At 38.1% G+C, this 24,154-nt stretch overlaps 1 protein-coding gene and 1 long non-coding RNA gene across 6 annotated transcripts in view; one reads left to right on the plus strand and one right to left on the minus strand.

Moving 5' to 3' along the window:
- Positions 1-467: 467 nt before the first annotated feature.
- LOC138739191 (uncharacterized) lies at positions 468-11,156 on the minus strand. Of its 2 annotated transcripts, XR_011342076.1 has the most exons (4): positions 10,613-11,156; positions 9,517-9,978; positions 6,847-7,053; positions 468-3,623 (listed from the first exon to the last, which is right to left on the minus strand). It is a non-coding gene; the product is annotated as an uncharacterized lncRNA (long non-coding RNA). The 2 variants fall into 2 exon arrangements; XR_011342077.1 differs by lacking the exon at positions 6,847-7,053 and having other exon boundaries at positions 10,613-11,155.
- The window catches only part of LOC138739189 (progesterone receptor-like), a 290,755-nt gene continuing 275,727 nt past the window's right edge, over positions 9,127-24,154 (plus strand). The window contains exons 1-2 of one of the 4 annotated variants that reach the window (XM_069890750.1): positions 9,127-9,360; positions 9,854-11,094. In XM_069890750.1, the coding sequence (XP_069746851.1) occupies positions 9,986-11,094 (1,109 nt within the window). In that variant the 5' untranslated portion in view covers positions 9,127-9,360; positions 9,854-9,985. Of the gene's footprint in view, positions 9,361-9,782; positions 11,095-24,154 lie in introns of all 4 variants that reach the window. The other 3 variants (XM_069890749.1, XM_069890748.1, XM_069890751.1) reach the window with 3 other exon arrangements.

The following is a 24,154-nucleotide window of genomic DNA, read 5'->3' on the forward strand; positions in this document are numbered from 1 at the left end:
TTTTCAGTTGGTTGTTTTTCCAGACTCTTTTGTGTAGTCTTCCAAAGGCGCTATTTGCCTTGGCGAGTCTGTTGTCTATCTCATTGTCGATCCTTGCATCTGATGAAATGGTGCAGCCGAGATAGGTAAACTGGTTGACCGTTTTGAGTTTTGTGTGCCCGATGGAGATGTGGGGGGGCTGGTAGTCATGGTGGGGAGCTGGCTGATGGAGGACCTCAGTTTTCTTCAGGCTGACTTCCAGGCCAAACATTTTGGCAGTTTCCCCCATTCAGAGCCATTAGTTTGTGCTGTGTTGTAAAATGTACAACGTTCTTCAGTATGAGCAACATTTTTCTGTACCAACAAAATTTGGGATACAGAATAAAAATTCACTCTTACAGAATTTATGTGTGAAAAAATAAACACAAATGGATACAAAGAACTGAACTAGCTTTTTGCAGGTTCACAGTGAGTGGCCACATCAGGGATTTGCTTTGGAAATGGATAAAGAAATCTTTTATTGATATTTGCAGGAGTCCGTTCACTTTGAAAGTCTATGCAAGGTTTGTTAAGAGTTAATGACAAGCCTAGATGTTATGCATATGTTTGCCAAGGGGTTCATTGGGCGATTGCTGTAGACTAGCATTTTTTTGTTGTCCAGGACTGGTCAAATCCCAAAGAATTCAGAAGAGAGAAAATCAATCCATATTTATTTCTATACCAGTTAATGGATGTATATGAACATTTTTACATTTTATTGGTATTATCACCTAATTAATTTCTAATTCACCAATACTTGGGGTGCCATGGTTGACATAGCAATTAGCACAATGCCTTTACAGTGTCAGCAATCCAGACTGGGGGTTCGAATCCCACACTGTAAGGAGTTTGTATGTTTTCCTCATGTCTGTGTGGGTTTTCCCCAGGGGCTCTGGTTTCCTCCCAAATTTGAACCATAGCTGGCATGTAGGTTAATTAGGTATAAATTGGGCAGGATAGATTCATAGGCCAAAATGGCCTATTACCCTGCAGTATGTGTAAAATTTAAAAAAAAACAACTTTACTAGCCAAATCTCCTCATTTAACCATCTAATGGATTCTATAGCACTTCAAGTGGAAACATCCTGAACATAAAGACATTGATAATGCACGATAACTTAAAATAAGCAAAGAACGATAATTTTCTATAATATGGGTATCCATTAATTTAACATAACTTGCAAATTATATAAAAGAAATTGCATCTGGTTGGATGATAGAGAACACAAGAGCAACCAAAGGATATTGATCTTGCATGATCAGTAAAATTATCTCTCAGTCAGAGCAAACATTAACTGGTCACCAATGTTAAATTGAGATCATACAACCGAACTAAATTTCTGAAACATGAATATAAAACAGAATATTGAAAAGAATGTGAGGCAGTTACACCTCTGTATGAAAGGAAGAAAAATATGATTCACTCGACAACAAACTTTTTCAAAGGTTTGTTTCCTGAAAGCAAATGAGAGATTATGATAGACAACTTCAAGCTAAGCACAAAAGTAATTTCAGATTTTCCATATCACATAGGAAGTTGGAGAAACATTAAATTAACTTTGAATTTAGATTGTTTAATCACTTAATGATGCTGACACATTGACACATTAGTTCAACTGACCTAAAAATATTTTGCAGCTGAATTTCATTTGTACTCAGCATCTGATGCCTCTCGTGTCAGAGTCCAACAATAGTCATCCAGCATTAATGGATTCCACTTGCCCTGATACCACATTTCCATGGTTGCAATGTTCTGGTGAAACCTTTTACCCTGTTCATCGCTGATCAGCAGGGAAGAAGTCCAAGTTCAAATGCAGAAAATGAATTTTCAATGACATGTTGCACTTCATGGTGTTGTATGATTGAAGCATCTTGTCAATCAGCTGGATGTAGTTTGGAGCTCCAATAGACAGGCATTTTCTTCACCAGTTACAACAAACCCTACCCTTTCAGTCTTGAACGAAATAGTTTTACTTTTGCTTTTGACAAACCTAATCCTTGACCAGGTCATTTTGAAAGGTGAGGATAACACAGCATAAATGGTTCAACATCTGTAACAGTCTTTTTCTGTATCTGGTTTGTGCATTGTGGCATTTTCATCTGCCTCATCCAGGCTCCATGTCTCTGGTGGCTTCAGAACTGGCAAACTGTCATCATTTGCCACTGGTCGCATGGCTGAAGGCAGATTGGGGTATTCAATACATTTCTTATTTTTAGCAGAGAAGCCAGACTCATTGATCAGAAATAAGTAACAGGCCATCATGTGATCCTTCTGTTCTTGCCATATCATTGGGACTGCAAATGGCATTGACTTCTCAGAACCTCTGAGCCAAGCTCTCAGGTTGACTGCACATTACACAACAAATATGAGAGTCCAGGGTTTGCCTCATTGACCGATTTCACAACCAAAGTTGAGCTTGTACGCTTTCTTAATAAGTGCAGTCATACTGCGTCTTTAAGCCTTAAGCCACCAATGTAACAGAATGTATTGCAGGTGTTGTGACATTGATGAGATATTTCTGCTGTTTTGAATCTTTCTGAAGACAATTAATGCTATTGTTAAGAACACTCACTATGCTATGGCCTGGAGAACATGTGCATCAACATGTGTTCAATCTATAATCAATGTAATGACATCATTTGTATATGTGAACATGATTTTATAGCCTGTCTGCATCTATCCTGACTAAGCATACCCAGGCCTATGACAATATTTGCATAGCTCCTGCACTGATTGCAGGCCTAGGTGTGCTTGGACTGACCAAAATAGCTCGCTTTGTGGGCAATATACTAGTAGACAAAATAAGACAGGAATTCACAAAAATGAGTTCTATCTAAAAAATGCAATAAGGAGTTTTTAAGGTCATTTTTTGTGCACAGCAGCCCAAAATCCAGAAAATATACCCAAATGCATTCAGGAAGCAAAATTTTCTTTGTCCAATGTTATGGTTTATGTCAAGAAACCAGCTCTTTTACATTGATCAATAAACATAGTCAAAAATAATTTTAAAATAATAATAGTCGGTCCATCTGCTAGGATTCAGATTACACCTTGTGTATCAAACAAACCAACCATGGCATGCATGTCCTCATTCGGGGTGGGGGTGGGGGGATGGGAGGGGAGAGTTAATGATGGTGAAGGCTAATTAAACCTCAATGAGAGCTGAAAAAAATATTAAATATTAATAAGGTAGGTAAACAAGTAACAATTAAAATAAAGGATTTAAGACTTGCACTAAATAATAGATAGAATGATCATATTAAGAAATTAGCTTGAATTTCTTAAAAGTTAGTGTAGTTAAAAAGTCTCACAATACTAGTTGGAAGATACATTCAGTCATAATTTGAAGGTGACGAGTTCAAGAGAGAAGAAATGAATGTGGAATTAACTTTTTCACCATTTTAAAATGTCCCAATTATGCTCTAAACTGCATTTATAACAATATGAGGAGAAGCTATATTCAACCAGCTCACATCACTTTCGTGGAAAATTGAACTTCAACTCCTCATACGCAATTGCTCATCTCACTGAATGGCTGTCATCTTCCTCCCAGTAGTGAGGCAATGGTTCAAAGAATGTTATTTCTTTCTTCGATGATAAGATTCTGAACAAAAAATAAATAAAGTTACAAGAAATGTCTTCATGTGTATAAGCTTAAATGCAAAATTACATCTCAGCTTCAGTGGTTCATCACATTACTTTTAGTGCCATCTTTTGTAGCATTATCATCCAATTCTATTTTAGTCTAGTACCAAAGAATATACTGCACAGTACTAAAAGTAATTAACAATAAATACTGTAAACCCTGCATTGAGATTAATTCTGCTTAGTTAATGTTAAACATGTTTCACATCTTAACACTCAGCTTTATTGACTTTAATCTAAATCTAAAGATCATTAATGAGTTTTTACTAATTTGATTGTGCTTTAATCAATCTTTAACCTTGTGCTTTTTTAAAAGACATTCAAAATAGCACACAGCAAAACTATCCAATGGTTGTCCTTTCATCAGAGGGCCTGGTCACTTTTGAATTATTGTTATTTTCTAATACTGTAGAACCTGAAAGGTCTGGTGATATGAAGTACATTCGAGATTTGATTGTTTAGGAATGAAATCCACATGAGGGGTACCCAGCATTGATAGAATTTCTGGTTGTGGTTTTATGCCATTTGTAACAAAGAATGCCATAGAACCATTGGTATGTTCTGTTGATTGCAGACAAAAAGTATAGATCAGCAACATATTTTGAATCAATCAAATCTCGATGTGAATTAGACATAGCATGTTCCAAAAATCCCTGAATTAGTGTTACCTTGGCCAATTCTGAGAAAGCCAAGAAGAATGCCTTTATCTGTAAATAAAGAATTTTTTTTTTCATAAGACAATATGGACAAATATTTAAATTAGCAATAGTGGGACAGTAGAAGACCTCTTTCTCGCATTGCAGATAAATATGGCACTGGATGATTCATTCAAGCTCTTTGAGCCCTTTTTATTGTCTCAGATTTCTGAATTGTATTAGGTTCCACATTTTATTGCCACACCTCAAAGGTTGTTAATCAATTTTCTACAACCTAAAGTACTTGAGAACTTTTAGAAATATTTTAAATGCTTTCTTTTTAATCTATGAATGTCTTTACTCTTTTGGAGTCAGTAACATTGATTTCAAGTTAATGATCTGTCCTGTTAATTTATGTTTTATTTCTTGAACACAAAGGATGATTTTAAGTATGCTTATTATACCCCATTGCTCCTCTGTGGTGATTACATTGCCAATCCTTAGACTTTGATGTAGGAAAAGAAATTGAAAGTAGTCTTTCTGGTAAGTTGAAAAGGAAATAATCATTAAATAAAGGAAATACTGTATACAGTACTATTAACTAACAATGAAAATATTTATACAATAAGAGAAATTGCTCAAAAAAATAAACATTAACAATTGTTCTATTTTATTGATGGTCATTGGATAAGCAAGGTCGCATCAGAAATGGTTACTTAAGGTGAAATCATGTGGGTTTATCAGGGGAGAAGCTCAGGGACTAGCCTATAATTCTCTTTTTATTCAATTTAAGTGATGTAAAATCATGGGTCATTGGGCCACCATTTCTCAAAGTGCACATCTGGATGATTAAATTTCTTGCTGACAGCTCAAAATGAAGAAATTATTCTTTTGCCATCAGGTCAGACCTAATATGAATCAGTTTAACAATTGTCAGGTGTTGAAACTTACCATTGCAGTCTGAGGATGATAGAGCTCTGCAGAATCTACTCTAAGATTCTGTATAATAATGAACAGCAAAGTTTTAAGGTTCATCTTTGGATTTCCTACTTGTGGTCAGAGTGGCTTCCTTTGAAAAGCAGTCATTAAAGGTACCAAGAACCATATGAGAGAGCAGATCTATATCAGTACTTCCATATCTGTCCATGGATATCATGAGGATCCAGTCCTAAAAAAAGGGACTGCATACTGGAAGGATATGGTTATGCTGAGCTACTGGGATTCAAAACATTGGCAAGAACAATTGACTAGCCATTCTGCAACATTGGTGGTGGCCAAAGCTCCAAATGTCCTCAAATGTTATAGGCAGTAAAATTCCAGACATTCTTTGATTGAGCTCAGCTCTTCTGGGTATTCTTCAATTATTAGGTTCCTGTTTACCTAAATGAATCTACTATATCAATTTCAACTACAAACATTTATAGTAGCAGCAATAACTCTTTTATTTCAAAATTACTTGGATGCACAACATGGTTTCCAGCATTTTCTCTATAATTTCAGTTATATCTTACTTTAATTTCCTATCTATACTTTCTGTCTGCAATCATCAAAGCATACCAATGGCATTAAAAATGGCATAAAACCATAACCAGGAATTCTATCAATGCTGGGTACCCCTCATGTGAATTTCATTCCTAAACAATCAAATCTAGAATGTACTTCATATCATTGGACCATTCAGGTTCTACAGTGTTAGAAAATAAGAATAATAAAGTAATATTCTATTGAATGGTTCCATTAACTTGGTTGTATTATAAACAATGGAAGACCCAGATGGATATAATGTTCAGAAACTCAATAATGACCATAGTCAGCATAAAGATTTATGGACATCTCATTGATGATTTCTTCCGGGAGCCTTTGCAATTACTATTTATTACCCACATTTAAGATAGTTTGATGGGCTCCCATTAAAAGAAACCCATTAATATAGGACAATATCAGGTCAAATGCTGTCCATCCTGTAACCATGTTTTGCTTCAAAGTTGCCTCTGATGTGAAATACATCTAATACAACTGGTCTGTGCTCAGTTATTTTTTGTTACAAAAAAAGCAGAAAATGCTGGAGATATTCAGCAAACCAGATGACTTTTGTGGATCAAGAAGCAGGGCTAACTAACACTTCAACTTCATGGCTTTCCATCAAAATCTGAAAATGTAAGAAACCAATTTGCAGAAAGTGAAAGGGTTGAAGGGAATAATAAATTAAAGATGATGGTTAACTAGGTGACACAAAGCTTCAGAAGATATTCACTTAACCTTCAAGAGCAACCTGAATCAACTTTAATTCACCTTCCTAGTCCCACTCTGACCTCTCTTTGCCCCCAGGAATATTCCATTCAAATCCAATTAAGTTTTTGGAAAAGCATCTCATTTTCTGCCTAGAGCTGCTCTTGGGCTCAATATTGACTTCAAAAATTTAAGATAACCAACTTTTTCCTGTCTGCCTTAGAACTGGCCAATTCTGGTGCAAGGCTAGCCAATAGCAGCATTTACTCAGTTATTCCCTTTCCACCTAATAATCTGCTGAATATTTCTGGCACTTACCTTTATTTCAGCTTTCGAGCAGCTGCTGTGTTCTGCATCTCACCATTTCAGCATGTTGTTTGTTTATTTTCTAACTGGCCTCGTTCATCTATCGTTAATGTACTCCCTTCCAGATAAAGCAGCGATGATGATCTGGGGACCTTCCATAGCTTTGGGTCACGTCATCTGGACAACCTTATCACAGACATTCATTCATGCACATCCCCACTGCAAATTGAAAAACGTGCCTATTTCAGTGTGTTTGCCATGAACCCGAAACACTATCTGCACAGAGACTGATCGACTTGCAGAATAACCCAGAATTTGGTGATTTTATTTCCGATTTCTAGCATCTGGTGGTGTTTTATGTTTAACTTTTTGGAGCTTTCGTCAGCGGCCGACTCATCGCCACCGCACACAGTCATCGGTTGTACAGTTGTCGCAGGATTGCAAAACGAAACAAATAATTTCACCAAACATTGATGGCAACAGTAAAACACAATGAACTTTCTTATGGTTCAGTTAATGAGTCTGTGGGATGACACTAAATCAAAGATTGCGGAATGTGTAGAGCCCATGGCTTAAAGGATTATGAAATTTTACTCGTGAGTTACATTAGTTACAACGACAATACTTATAAGACACATTTGTCTAGAAATTTTTATCACGCGCTGAATAATTTCTGTGACAATGTATGATTTTATCATGTGAAATGTTTACACCAAAAAGATTGCATGTGCTTTCAATGCAACAGAGGCCCCAACAAACAAAGGTGGCGCCACTTATTTTTGTGCACATGAACATGTGTCACACACTCGAACCTACTCTGGTGAGTTGACTTGTTTTACTCCATTGTACATGTAAGTAGAAGCCCATGCTAACATTTGAAAAACTGTGTACATTGGGGGTTCTGGTCATGGCTGACACGCATAAACGATGGATGAATGCCAACGGACTGGTGAGATTGGAGCTTTCATGGGCCCAGCAGTTTTCTGCAGGCCTTTGACAATTCATAGCCTCTTGACTGGCACATTCAAATAAGATCGGGATGAAACTGAGTGCTTCAATAACTGACCTAATGATATCCTGCATTAATGGGTTTACATCATTGGGAACCCTTCAAACCAAGAAATAGACATTGCAAAGGGCCCCGGAAGAAATCGACAATGAAGTGTCCATAAATCTTTATGCTGTCATCTATAGCTTCAGATAGATCATCCGGGGTCGCGCCCGCGGTTGAAACTCCTGGCCTTTATTTGCAATTCTCAGTAAGGTGACGGATGCGTCAAAACTATCCCCCAAATGGCAGGATTCAGATTGAATTCCCGGCCACTCTCTATAAACGCTTCTGGTTAAGTAGAGATGGATGGAATGGCCACTCCGATCATTATCCCTGACACCCCAGTGTAAGGTCAGGGACCCCAGTGTCGTCACCTCGGGATGGTTGAACCTCTCAAGGTGACAGAGTGGGCGCCGGTTGGATGGCGCAACGGAGTGGATGCCATTTCATCGCTGCTGGCGGCTTTTGGAGAACAGGGGAGAAAGAAGCAAGGATTAGAAATGTGCACCATCTTGTCCTGGATATTTTTAGCCATGTCATTGGCTCCAAAATCGAGAAGGAAATCAAATTGGAAGCCATTCATTATCTCAGCCGTGCACATTATCCTGACGTGTGTCGTCTCGAACGAATGTGATGGCAACAAATTGTTTGGAGCCCCCGTTTATGTTGAACGCGTCACATTGTAGCTCTTGGGTAACAGGATCCTATTTCACAATATCGAGTTCGTGCCTCTATTGAATATAATCCTTCTTATTGTTGACTTCCCAGCACTTCATGCACTGCCCTGGCAGAAAAGATTCAGGGGAAGGGTCCCGGCCCGAAAAGTTGCCTGATCATTTCTCTCCGTGGCGCTGGGGTTCCCTCTGAACTTTTCCAGCGACTTCACTCCGACTGATACACTTTTAATGTAACTTCTTGACACTTTGGCCAAAACTACCATCTATATTAGGAGTTTTACATTAAGCCCTCTGATTTGTGAACGACCTTATTTTAATTTTCAACAACAGCAGGCGGCTGCCGCACCTCTAAACCATTTTGCTGCTTGGTTCAAGAAGTCTGGTGTTTGCTTTCATTTTTAAATACAGAAGTGCGATTTTGAGTGCGGCATTTTAAAAAAAAACACCCTGGAAAGCGACATTTAGTTTGTGGTGCGATCCCCTTAACTCAGCAGGAGCTATAAAAATATATAAATATTAAAAAAATATATATATATATAAACAAAGCAGTGACCGCCGGACTTCTCGGGGAAATCAAGCGATGATCCAGTTTTCAGGGCGAGTGAGGAGGAGGAGGAGGGATAAGATGACCCCGATGTTTCTACCTTGGAAGTCAACGTTTTCATGAGTAAACTTTCTTTTTGGTGACGTGCACTGATCGCTGCACAAGACGTCGGCTCACAGCTCACTCACACGTGATAGAGGGAGCGCTGAGACAGCCAGGGGAAGGAGACGCGAAACCCAAGATCAAGCTTGCAGGTAGGAATTATTCAGCCGAGCGGAACGAATCAAAACGGGGGGGGGGGGGGGGGATCCTTAGTTGTAAATGGTGAATTCTAACTGACATTCTTCGTACGGACCGACGCTTAAAATAATTCCCGAACCACAGGGGAGTTTGTTCGGTTCAGGACCTACCCCAAACCAGCATCTCTCACAATGAGGGAGAACTACACTGGAGCGTCTCAATTGAGGTGTCGGGGTTTGCCTTGAACCAAATTGGCGGCAGCGGGATTCCTCATCTGCCAAGTTTGAAAAGAAAACGAAAGCCGGAGAGATGCTTGGACTTCACTCTTTCCATTTAAAATTCATGTCCCTAACTCGTTTAAGTTGATTCGGCTTGCAGCGTTTGGGGTTGGTGCTCGAATTTCAAACAGGCTCCCTTTTCATTCGAAACGAACTAGGCGCTGAGAAGTTGTGCGGGTGGATAAGAACTGAAAGTTGGTGTGAAAGACTGCCCTGATGCCGTTGACAGTGAGGTGAGCGGGTGCGTGGGATGGAGTTCGTGTCCGCGGAAAGTTGCAGAGTTGGCGGAGTTCCATCGTGAGATTCCACGCAGCGGGCAGAAGGCGAACGCAACTGCTTCTCGTCCACTTTCGCCTGGGGAATGGAGCAAAGGGGCATGAAAAGCATGGACGAGAAGGAAACGGTCGACAAGGTTCTCACTTATTCTGAAACGAGTTCCAGAGATGGATCCACCACAGACTTGCTGAAGGCGGTTTCTGACTCAATGGGACTTTATATGGACGAGCTGCTTCCCCAAACTGAACTGACGACGGCTTTGGATCAGAAAGTTGAGAGTGACTCGGAGAAAAACCAAATTTCTCCTCAACATCTGGAGGGCATCACCTTATCTTCTGGGTCCCATCTCAGTGAGGCGGTGGAACCGTCTGCTTGGACTAATTGCGATTTAGGGTTGAGTGAGAGCAGTTCTGAAAGGATAGGAGCGGGGAAACCACACTTTTCCTCTGTCCGTGTGAGCTCCTGGTCGCTGATCAATACCGAGAAGAATATCCCGAAGGATCCCAAACAGCTTAAAGGGTGTTCCGGGGAAAATCCAAACTCAATAGACCTAACTGATGTCCCGGCCACTCTACAGTCCATGAAATCCGAAATCTGCCTGGAGAGAGACAAAGAGTGTCACTCAACTCCCCTAGGGCAAATGTCACCTCTAAATATTTTACGTTTTCCCTTCCTGCCTCTCAATCCGATTTATTTCGCCGCACGTACTCACCAACTTCTCACCGCAGAAGACTGCGACCACACTCCTTACATCCCGGACATCTCCAGCTCGTACGGCTATGCCGAGTGCAGCAACTCCCCCAATTCAAAAAGTGAAAGGAAAATGCAACCTGAACCGCAGCCACCAATGAACATGAGCCAGGAAGCCAGCAACACATTCGGTTACATGCCCTCTGGTTATTCCCCTTATAGCGACTATTCTATTTCCCCTCAACAGCAAAGACCCATCATGAGGGGCGAACCTCTTGAAGATGCTGTCATGTTTAAGACTGAACCCATAGATTCCTATGGACTCTCGCACCATGAAACTGGGCTCAATTGCAGCTTCTTGGTTCAAGATGACACTATGCCCTCGACATCTTCAGCTCCTGTGACCTGGTACCAACCTGTTACCTATCTGGGTTATCAAGGTGGAAGTAAAACGATGGCAGACAATTATTCGCAAGGGTACTCTCAGTATACTGGTTTGATACGGTAAGTCACTTAGCTTAATGACGGCACCATTTTAGCTCAGAGGATCTCTCTTCTCCATCTCCCCCCCCCCCCCCCCCCATAACTTCGAAACTTTTTTTTTCACTGGCTCGTGCTGTTTTTCTTTTTTTAAAACAAAGCGACTTGTTCAGGAAAATTGCTACCTTCAGCTAAAATCAATATGGCCATATACTGGGGCAGAATGAATCACAATTTAGAATACCTAGATTCGTTGGCCAAAGACATTATGACATATACTTTGCACTTTTTAAAGTACCTAAAATAGTTTTTTGGTCTTAACATATTCTAGAAGTGTGCGGCTCTTCCACCCATGCATGTTTATGAGCTACGACAAGGTAGCAGACCCATCTAACCCACGAGCCAGTGGCACTCAGTTTCACGCATGTGACCTGTTGGCTGTTTTCTTACCCAACAAGTTATGTTTATCGCGTTGATTATTCATATGAGCTAAATATTGCTACAGTATTTATTTTGTGGGTAGCTGTAACCCTGATGTTCTCACAAAAAAATACATCCTGTATTAGCAACTATTTAGTGTTAATAAGTTGTATGGTTCTCTTGATCCTTTATATTGACTTTGCTTCCACTAAAAGTTGATTCCATCACTGCTTAATATTAATGTGATGCCTTACAGCAAAAATGTGATTGTATTGGTATGTAAAATTCATCAACAGGTCCCCACCATGCTGTTCAAATCATGAATTGTTTTGCATCTTTGGATGAAAATACTTTCTACAGTTGAGTTCCACCCCCCCCCCCCCCCCCCCCATCAACAACTAGGCTTCATTTCCTTCTCTTTCCTATATTAAAATTATGTTACAGGAGTAGAAATGTTTTCTAGTGATTTTTTTTGGGAATGGGTCAGGATTATTATTGAAATTGAGCTAAAACAATAATTGAAAACATTGGTTTAGACACACAGTATAACTGGAATATATTACTTTATAGAGACTAAAATATTTAATAAGTTAATTGCTATCATACATAATAACTTTGGGATTGAAGCTTTGGAAAAGAAACATGCCTGCTCTAGGAAAAGACACTTTCCAGTTTTCTAACAATTGCAGTATCTGATTTTCCTGTTTGGAAAAAAAAGTGAAAAGATACATGTAAAAATACCCAGATAAAAATAACAATAAATGTATTCTTTCCTGGTTTACACTACCATTTATGTTTGAATATAGTTATTAAAAATTCAAATTTAAATTATTATCTTGTATAAAGATTATATGTGAGCAAGCAGTGCGACTTAGGCAACATTGAAAATTGAATTCTGTTTTCGTGTGTGATCATAGAAGAGAATAATTATGTGAAATGGATCAATGTTGATTAATGATGCAGTGTTTAAGTAAAAAAATCAGCCTATGAAGCAATTTGCAATCCATAAACTAGAGATAGTGAAAAAAAAATAGTGAGAGGGACAGAGAACACTGGGTGGAATGGAAAAAGCAGAGTGAGAAAGAGAGAGAGAGAGAGAGTGAATATCGCAACAAAAGACACTCATAAGTCACACTGCATTTTGCATCAGGAAACAAATCCACTAAAATGGAGTGGGCTACCTGGATGTGGAAGAGAATCAACATTTTCACAATTTTGAAGGAGATGCTAGTAGAGACAGCATAAATATGCCAATAGAGTCGGGCGCCTACAATGCAGAGTTGTTGGAGGAGATGGTTTCTCTTACTCTTCCCTTTTGATGCTCCAGAACTTTCACAGATCCATAGAGGAATCTTCAATGGCTTTGTGTCCCATTAAGGAAGTGACTGAAATCCAGTGCTATTGTGCAGATAGCCACTCCGCATCCACTAGAAAAAGCAACTCAGCAGCTTCTATGTGGAAGCTGAAGTGCACTATGGGGTTGAATTGGTAACCTCAGCCACTCTGCTCCACAATTAGTAATTAATATTTTCTCTTTAATGTGTTTACACTCACAGAGCAGATGCTTACTATCCCCGTTTATTTTTAGTATGTGGCATTTTGTCTATTTGGCTTTCAGATGTTAATTTATTTTTCTGCATAACAGAATGACAGACTTTAAGATGTTTACCCAGTGTAATTGTCTTTTTTTTCTTCTTTGGCTTGGCTTCGCGGACGAAGATTTATGGAGGGGGTAAAAAAAGTCCACGTCAGCTGCAGGCTCGTTTGTGGCTGACCAGTCCGATGCGGGACAGGCAGACACGATTGCAGCGGTTGCAAGGGAAAATTGGTTGGTTGGGGTTGGGTGTTGGGTTTTTCCTCCTTTGCCTTTTGTCAGTGAGGTGGGCTCTGCGGTCTTCTTCAAAGGAGGCTGCTGCCCGCCAAACTGTGAGGCGCCAAGATGCACGGTTTGAGGCGTTATCAGCCCACTGGCGGTGGTCAATGTGGCAGGCACCAAGAGATTTCTTTAGGCAGTCCTTGTACCTTTTCTTTGGTGCACCTCTGTCACGGTGGCCAGTGGAGAGCTCGCCATATAATACGATCTTGGGAAGGCGATGGTCCTCCATTCTGGAGACGTGACCCATCCAGCGCAGCTGGATCTTCAGCAGCGTGGACTCGATGCTGTCGACCTCTGCCATCTCGAGTACCTCGACGTTAGGGGTGTGAGCGCTCCAATGGATGTTGAGGATGGAGCGGAGACAACGCTGGTGGAAGCGTTCTAGGAGCCGTAGGTGGTGCCGGTAGAGGACCCATGATTCGGAGCCGAACAGGAGTGTGGGTATGACAACTGCTCTGTATAACATGAGTAGTATATGTGTATGTTATGTTTTGTCACTGTGTTTACTCCTTGTGATCTGAATTGCCAAGTGCAGTGTTAAATGCATTCCATGTTAAAGGAGTACCACTGATGGTTGGGCCCAGCAAGTACTGAAGGATCTGCTCAATATCAGTCATTAATGAGTGTGGTCAGTTTTGCAAGTGATTTTTCACTCATGATGTTCTGAAATTCATCAATCTCTCTTTATTTAATGTATCCAGACATTAAAGGGACTCCATATCTGACTGCAATCAAGTTTTAGCTAGTTATCATTGCATCACAACTTTGATGCCCAAAGCCATCAATGCAGCGTTGCGAATAATTAGGTGGGCTCATAGTTCACTCTTTCTAGACTTGATGAGCATCTCCACTGCAGATACTGTTGAGATGACAATACTTTGCTAAAAGTTAGACATTTCAAATGACATTCATGTTGCAAACATCAATATGGTCAGCTTATTCTTGAGAGAGCTAATATGGAAGCACTATTACTTGATTTGACTTTTGATATGAATTAGTTTTGGGCTTCCTTTGCTGGATTATTCCCCACATTAGGCTTCGGGACTGCTGTTCATTTCATAGTGGTTCTCAACTGCTTAATCAGTCCTTGGAACCTCATTTTGTACTTTGTGCTTGAAACAGTACAACATTTGTACTATTACCAACATCTTTTGCAATGTGTTCATTGGTTCTGCTTCCAAATTCAATTGTTCGTTGACTTTTATTTCCCAAATTAATAGTTCAGACTTATTGTTATTTTGTGCACATAATGATTTCATATCAACACCTTGATGAAGTATGCCTTGTATAAGTTAAAACATATGATTAATGCAGTTCATGTTTAATAGTCCTTTACACTATTGTAGACTTCATGTCCTGATGCCATTTCAAGCACTCATCTTAAAAATCAGATCTTTGCTTTCTTCTTTCACCATTACCCACTCTATATTGTGGCCGACCATTACATGAAGGGCTTCCAGTAATAGAGTTGTACCACTGGATGCATAGTGATTTGACACATGGTAATTATATTACTTTTAAATATTTAACAGATGTGTGAAAGGGTATACCTCAATTCCATGGTGATAACTGTATTTAACTGTTTTTCTCAAAGAATTTCTCAATTATTTTTCTGGCTCTTTTCTACATGGGAATGCGAGGAGAAAATAGGACTGCAGTTATCATTTCCAATGCAAGTAACTTCAACAAATCACTATGGCATCCTTCACCACACATGGGCCTTGGTCTTTCCACATCAAACTCACAGCCACTGAAAAGCCTGCTCACTGAAATCTTTTCCTCAATTTTGTTGTGAACTATTTGCATGAATGTTCTAAATTCCATGATGGGATTGTGGTGATACAATCACTCCACTGGCTGCACTCCTACCAGCCTACTGCAGGGGGAAACCACTGTACCTGCAGGTAGGCAACCTGGAAGGCTGGCCCCACCTGCCTGCTGTCAATCACCGGCCCGTATAAAGACTCGATCCAGTCCCTTTGGGAACAGTCAAACACGTGGATCCTGGAGTGTACTGACACCTGGTGTGTACAAGTTTAAGCATCAGAATTATTTGCACAGCAGCACACACAGGGATTATGCATTTTAACTGCTTCAGATATGAGTGATAAACAATAGTGTAACTGGTCAGGATCGTCTCTATTTTTTATTTATATTTCTCAGATCTGTGGTAATAATTTAAAATAGAAAATTAAATCAGATTTCCACTGATTCATTACTATGAATAACTTAAATATTTAATGATTAGAAATTTTGGGAGAAGAAGTGCTTATACTGACAGTTAACACCAATATTTTAATTGGCCACTTTAATAATGCAGTACCAATAGCTGGTCAGTTTCAATCTAATTCAACATTTGGAAAACTGGAAGTGCAAATCTGCCCATTCTTCGGGGCTGAAAGATGTTACATTGGTATGTCACTGAGAAGGATGACAGCAATAGAGAAGTTAGGAACGTTGCATGAACGAAGAATTACATATTGCTGAATATAAAAGAAAATAACTAACATTTCAAAAGTAGAAAATGTGAAAATTAGACTCGCTTAGCTCAAATATTCCTCTGGGATTTACTTACATCAGAAATAGGGGGAAATTTAACTGCATCAAAGCTTTGTTATTCTGATTTAAGATTGTCATCTGAGTTCCAGAGTTATGAAAGTATTTTATCTCTTGGCACCAAATGGGCCTTGACTTGAGTGTAAATTTCAACCCAACTCATCAGAAAATTACATAGAATCCATTCCTTAACTCATAAAATTGTTCACAGTTTCTTACTGGTTTCAAGAGCTCTTTTTCCCAAGTGTGTACAAGAGAAATACGTATGTTGACTGCATGTAACTGCCAAGGCATCTCCCACACCTTTAACGTACATGGGGGGGAAGGGATCTCAGGCAATGCAACACAAAGTAATTTAACATATTCTGTTTACAAGATTGATAAACATGCCTTTGATCCTGAAGGAAATTAATGTGCAAAAAGCTTTCTTGGGTTAAAATTGTGTCGCTGACCTGCCATCTGTGGATGCCAACTGACATTTAAATGTCGCTGGAATATTTAAGTAAAATAATATTTAAATTGATTAATTCTGAGGACATAGTCCAAAATGATACATTTTAGAATATTCCTCTTAATAGTAGCAGATCCTTTTTGGCTGCAATGAATGCTCAGTGCAATTGGGCCAGCAAATTATTTGCAAATGATTAACTCCAAGAATATTACGGAGGTCAGTGGTGAGATGCATTTCTGCAATGTTTTCTCTGCAATGGAAATCCTTGCCAGTTAGTACGTTTCACTTATAGTATTGGCATCTTATAAGGATGTCAACTTTACTTACTGATATTTTTCAAATACATTTGACCAGCTTTTGATGCATTTTTTTTTCCATTCTGGCTTCTTTACACTTCCTTGATAAATTTATGTGAATTCTAAGACATATAACTCTAGCCACCAGTAAGTACATCTCTATATCAGTCAAGAAACATAGTTTCATAATTGTTTAAATGGAATATTAAAATTTGCAATACCCTATGCCAGTTAAAGTATGAGCTAACCTTTAGATGATATCTGGGGAAATCATGTAATAGAAACGGTCATGTTTGTAAATGAGTATGGATTTTAATTTAAAAATTGGACTATGTTGAGGGTGAACCTTGTACCATGTTTTTGCTTCTTTTCTTTGCCATTTTGTTTATTTTACATTTTATATAATGAATAAAATACAATATTTTTTTTTAATATTTGGAATCATAGGAAGAGGGATCATGGAAACGGGCCTTTAACTGTTAACTACTCATTTATACAAATCCTATATTTAGATCTATTAAAGGCAAAAGTTTCTCTTTTCTGTTCTTTATGAGCTGATAAAATATTTTGTATGAAAGTTCTGTATTTTTATTAGCCACTTAACACAGAAAACATCTATCTTGTACTACCAGTTAATCACAAAATAGTTAGTGTTCAGTCAATTTTATTTGTTAACGCACCTTTTCTTATGGATATTAAATTTTACTTACAAATTAATTGCAAACTTCTTATTCATTTCTACCACTAATTCAAGTCCTTACATTCTACAAAATGTGGAAAAAAAATCTTTACAAGTCCCCACTTAACAACTCTTGAAGTTTTGCTAAATACCACTTAGGGGAAACCTCTAAGAATTGCCCAGGTGATTGGGCTAGAGGCTGGGAAGGTGGCAAGATTTCAAATGATCAGTAAGAATATAATTATTTTTTTATAAATAATCAGAAATTGCATTCTCATAAAAATAAATTTATAAAATAAATATGTTTCTCCAAAATGTTGACTTTAAAATCAAATGAATTTAATTGAAATATTTAATTGAGGGAGAAATTAATATTATGATATCAGTAAATAAAAATTGTAATTTGCTTGACAGAAATATATGAATTAATAAATTTCCCAATGAAACAAAATCATGGTATAATAATGATTTAGCATACACTGTGGTTAATTTTAAATATTTCAACATTTATATTGATTTTTACGCCACCCTCTTTGATGGAGGAGACAAGCCTTTGTGGGAAAAAATAGAGCTGCATAAGGTTGGAGAGAGTATAGCAGAAGATTTTATATATAAATGGAATTCAAAATTAATTTTGGGTATAAAAGAAACCCCTGTAGTGGGCTGCAAACTTGGACATGCCCCAGTACACAAGATGGCCGATGAACAAGGCAACCAAGCAGACCCTGAGGGGGCCAACGGCCTTCATCCCAGGTGACAACCTGCACAGCGGGAAACAACAAGCAACAGCAAGAATGCTGACCAATCCAAGGCCGGTACTATTGTGACATCACGTCTGTCGTCAGCAGCAGGGAGAGAATATAAGCAGAGCTGCCAGTGCAATAAATCAGTCTTTGTCTTCTTGGGTGTGTGTCATTCTTTCCACACTTTGCGGTAGTGCGCACACTACACCTTCTTATTCAAATGTATAATTAATATTTTGAATAAAATAAACTATCAAATCAGGCATCCTCTTACCCTCAGAGGAAAAAGCCTACCTACATTTACTCTGTCTATCCCCCTCATAATTTTAATATCAAATCTTCCCTCATTCTTCTACACTCCAGAGAATAAAGTCTTAACTTGTTTAAACTTTCCCTGTAACTCAGTTACTGAAGTCCTCTCTGCGTTCTTTCTATCTTTCCTGTAATTAGGTGACCAAAACTGCACACAATTCTCAAAATTTAGCCTCACCAATGTTTTATACAACTTTACCATAACATCCCAAGTTCTATATTCAGTTCTTTGATTTATAAAGGCCAACATTCTAAAAGCTGTCTTTACAAGCCTATTCACCTGTTATGCCACTTTCAGGGACTTCTCGAATGATTTAAAAGTATAGAAACTTCTAAGGTTCTGAGTGTTTTTAGACAAGCTCTCCTAATTCTCAGTGCAATGCAGAAAGAAGGAAGCTGTTATGTTTGTACCAATATTTCCAGGTTGTTATGGAATCATGGCATGTGGAAATAAACCAATCAACCTACTCAGTTCACCAGGACCATCAAGAACCAATTTTGCCTCTCTACATTTCAAACAACTTGGCTCAGATTCTACCATTACCCGTGCATCAACTTAACTCTGGAGTGAATTTTTAGTGGCTATTTAATCTATGAACCTGCATGGCATTGCACATGGGAGTAAACAAGAGAACCCAGTGAACTACACAGCACAAAAGATCAGGAGTAAACACTCATCTCTGCAATGGTGAATTAGTGCTGTAGTCATCATAGTGTACACATTATTGTTTCGTACATACTTAACATGATAATGAGTTTAGTGTCTTACACATTGTACAATGTACATATACCCCAAATTCTTATTTATTGCAACCGAACAGGCATGTAATAAATAAAAACTAATTAAATTAAAACACTATAGCTGCATTATATGGATAATGAATATTCACAGAACCCCAGCAAAAAAAGTGACTCGCAATAGTACAGATTGCAGCATTTTGTTTGCTATTCATTTTAATGCAAATAAAGCATAGCCATGAGAGGGGGCAGTGTGCTACTGTCATGACATAAATGATAGGGGTGGAGATCTCTCGTATGTGGGAGAGGTGATGACAGAGAAAGTGACAAAAATGAAAGCTCCTATCCATTTTTCCATCAAGTTTAATGTGTTGGGGACTGCTTTTGTAAAGAGGGCTCCTGCCTCCTCCAGACTCCTGTTCAGACTCCTCCATTTGATAAAATTGGGAAAGGTGTAGCAAGGTTGAATGGGATAGTGGCAGATAATGTATATTGTGATACAGTTTTCTGTTGTCACGATGTATGATTGAGGATATTCCAAAGGTTTATGAATGGCTGCATGTAATAATCAGAGGTTCAGGTTGGTGAAGTATGCTTCATTAGCCCACCCTGGAATTCTTTCCTTAAATTTCTTCACCATTCTACCACTCTCTTTCTTTACATTACCTAACTTCTTCGTCATATTTTAGTCATCTGCCATAATATGGTTCTGTAGTAGCTATTTATTATTAAACAAGCATTTTTACAAACGGTTCTGTCTTTTTGTCAACACATACATGATGATAGATTTTGAGGCAGGACATCCTTTGATCCATGTGAAGTCCTCATTACATTTGATGCTTCCTTTGAAAAAAACACCATGTCAGATATCATTAATGTATTAGCTACTACATGTCATATCTATTTGTTTGTGTGTGGGTGTATGCATATGTATACATATGTGAGTGTGTGTGTGTGTGTGTGTGTGTGTATATATATATATATATATATACTTGTACACACATACATATATATGTGGTATATTAAATAAAAACTAGATTAATAAGGAAAATAAAGAAACATAAAATAAGTGATAAGGAACATAATATTTCATCAATTCTCTATTTTACAATTGATGTCTAACCTGTTGGAGATCTAAGAGTTTTCACTTGCATGCCAAATACTAATAATATTTTCTTGGTACTCTCTACTATCCTTATGCATGCATGTAAGCTTCATGTACTCAACCACTTTTTTATTCAATGTCTAATATTCTTCAGATAATTCCTCATTAGGCATTTACACACTTATGGCTGGACACATTAAATTCCCAAATCAATCTTTGTTCACGTTTCTATTGTAGATGTAGGTTTATTGGTAACTCGTAGATGACACAAAGCAAAATTGCTTGATACCACTCCTTGATCAACATACTCCTTGGCCTTTTTGGCAATGACTGTGACATAAAAACTGCTCTTTCATATGTAATTTTTTAAAATCTGGTTTTTTTTAATAATTATCCCAAATAAAAAAGGATAGTTATTAGACAATAAATGCTGTTCTTGTAGTGGGAGAGTGTAGAAATAAATAAATTTTGTGGTACTTTAAATAAGGATTCCACTTTTACAAGCCATTATATACATGCCTGCCATTCAGCAGTTTTACCAATCAGCTGGGATAATTTGGTAGCCTGGGAAATGTGAGAGAGGTACTGAACAGGATGTGTTACACCCTGCACCAGCTTTACAATCAAACCTAATTCTTTGCTGATGCAGAGCAGCCAGAAACCTGCAAGGTTCACTGGCATAGGTTTTTCACAAAACAAAATGGCAACTAGGTTTCAGGCAATGCAAACCGAGGTCTATCTCCATGGCCTTCTGATAGCTTGGCAATTGGAAGGCCTTTTCACTGCTGCCAAATTTCTTCAATGCTCAAACACATTTGGAATAATTTCATAATATAAATTTAAATTATCTTTAAAATCTTAATTAAAATAATAAACACAAAACAAATTTTACTGATCTAATTCAATTTCAACATTATTAAATAAAAAACTTACGTTTTTAAAATTTTAATGAAGATTAGCAACTCCATTCACTCAATGAATATGTGCTGAATTCTGCAGCTATTATAGTCTGCATAATGCATCTGATCAGATACAAAGTTTGCCTGGTTCTTTATCTCATAATGAAAGAAATTGAACTTGCTCTCAGTGCTGAGTCTAAGGATGGAGCAAAAGGGCAGATGCGCCTACCTCTGCAGTGCACAGAATTCCAGACTAATGAGTGTGTTCTACAGATGGACTATGGTTCCCTTTGGACCCATCAGTTATCCATTAGATCATTCTGGACTTTTATTATAGATACACCATCCTCACTAATTTTTCATTCATAAATGTGTTTCTAAATAATTTTTGCTCAGTTACCATTTTAATGTGGAGCTAATAACATTTGTTAAAAAGTAGGTTATTGACTGTTTCACCTGTAAAGAATTTTTAAAAATTGCTCTTAATACTTGAAGGTTTGGGCCTGTACTGTGGGCAAGAATTGAAAATTGATAAGCTAGACTGCAGAAAAAGTTTGAAAACAACTGTTTAATTGTACATAATTGGCTTGTTATGTGCACGATTTCATAACTCCAAAGGAAATGTGCCAATGGCAATTTTTCTCAAGCAAAATATTTCAGTAACAATTGGGCCTAGAGCAGTGATTCTCAACCTTCCCTTCCCACTCACATACCACCTTAAGCAATCACAGAGCACCAATGGCATTGGGATTACATAAAGTGGTATGTGAGTGGAAAGAAAAAGGTTGATTAGAGGATCCAGACAAGAAAATCTTGACTGACCACTTCTACCCACAGATGTTGCCTGCCCTGCATTGTCCCACCAGCAGCTCTTTGTTATCCCATTGTATCCCATTGTATTCTTTACTCTGATTCAATCCACCAAAGTTAGTTTAATCAAACTAAGAAGCCAAAACTATCTTGCATAAACTATTTAATTTCCATCAGACTGAAGGAATTATTTCTCATCCATAATTTTGCATTTTCAATGACAATGCACATCAATGAAACTTCCAGAACCTGAACCTGCCTTACTTTTCAATTGCTAGCAGAGTTTAGCTTGTTTAGACAAGCTTTTTAAGGGGATGAGAAAATAATTTTGATAAGCAGAAGAGATAAAAAAAGAAACATAAATATAAAAATTACATGAAGGTTTATGCATTGTTTAGTAAAACCATTAAGTTATTGTTAAATATCCAAGGGTATAAAAGCACTCTGCTATTCCAGAGGAGAGATTGTTGAATACTTTCACTGCAACCACATTGTTATAAATTACAAAGTTTATGTACATATTTGTAGATATCTTAAACTCACTGCATGTTCTTGGAGAAAAAAAAATCCCTATTTTATGTGAAGGAAGTTGCTCTAATTTCTGTTCCCTCTATTCCTAAAACTAACCATTTTCTGAGCAAATTAACCTTGCTTGCCGTACCATTTGCTTTTTTTAATTATGAGTGCTACCCGCATACAATGTTTTGACTAACACAGACATAGTTGTCAATAAGTACTCTAAAATGAGCTTTAGCGAAATTATCAGTTATTTCACAACAGTGAAGGGACTTTGGATTCTATGGAGAAGATTAAACAAAGATTTATTGAGATGATACTCGGATGAAAGAGAGAAATCAAGAGATAAATCACTAAAATAAATTTGCCAGTACCAGCATCACAAAGTGGTATGAAAGTGGTCATTCTGTGGAGCACAGACAGCAGATCAACTGTGCTAACTGGGTGATTCTGCTGGGGATTGTGCAGTACACACAAGTACCAGAGAGTCTCAGCACATCGTGCACCATCCGGGGAATGCAGAAGGCAGCTGACATTTCTGTTTCAAGAGTGCCAAAAATCAAACAGATATCTGAATTAAAAAGCGTGGTTGGGGCAGATGCTGGCAAGGGTTACATAGCTGTGGAATATGGATACACAGGAAGAAAATGGCCTTTGAATGTGACCATGAGTAGTTTTGGTGAAGGTTGAGAAAATAGGAGGGTGTGCATAAAAGGTAATAATGAAGGCCAATGTTAGCTCTGCAGACTCCTGGATATGGTATTCCATGGATGGTTAACATGAATCATTGCTGCTTCAAATCCATATCCCACCAAGTCCATCACCAACATCACAAGATGCTCAAACTCCAATTGCTAACATTATCTAGTAGCATTGGCCATTGTCCACCATTTATTTAGTCAACTGCACCCGAGATAGTGAAAGCTTCAGACCTTCACAGTTTGGATACACTTTATGCTCTAAAACCATGACTACTCTGTCTCTATAATCATGGGAGAGACAATATTTGCCATCAGTGGAGCATCCTTTGCAATGGCTGGTACTGTCAACATCAATAATGACAGCATCTTCTTCTCATTATCTGATCAGTTGATGTATCTTTCTGATTGACAGACAAGGTAAGCATGTGCATCTTACTCCCTCACCCTGCTAAACCACAAGCTTCCCCACTCCTCCCACAATTTGGAGAAGGTCGAGTGTAACTGAGGCAGTGGGGGAGGAAAAGGGAATGATGGCATGTCATCACTTGACTTCACACCCCTGCTCACCAGCTCCAAAAGGAATAAAAACAAAATGTTGGAAATACTCAGCAGGGATACTCAATGGAATGAGGAGGAGAATTAATGTTTCATGCTGAAGACCTTTCATCGGAACTGGAAAACTGCTTTCGTTTTTGTGACCTCAAGTGCTTCATTATCACCTTAACATACTGTATCTCTGTTTGGTCTACATCTAACTCCTATTTTTCTCACTTGTTTATCCCCTTTCTTTCACAATGTTCAAACTTTAGGTTTTCATGCTTAATTTAAAATTTCTATCAAACCTTATATGGGTACATAGTTGCATTACAATCATTTTTTAAAATCCGTTAATTTTTCTCTCCTTTTTTTTATCCCTGCCTCTCTTTTAGACTCTTATCTCATTCCAAGGAGACCAAGAGTCACCTTCAGGAATTTTAATTCT

Source organism: Narcine bancroftii, chromosome 7, assembly GCF_036971445.1.
Source record: "Narcine bancroftii isolate sNarBan1 chromosome 7, sNarBan1.hap1, whole genome shotgun sequence".
Classification (NCBI taxonomy): Eukaryota; Metazoa; Chordata; class Chondrichthyes; order Torpediniformes; family Narcinidae; genus Narcine; species Narcine bancroftii.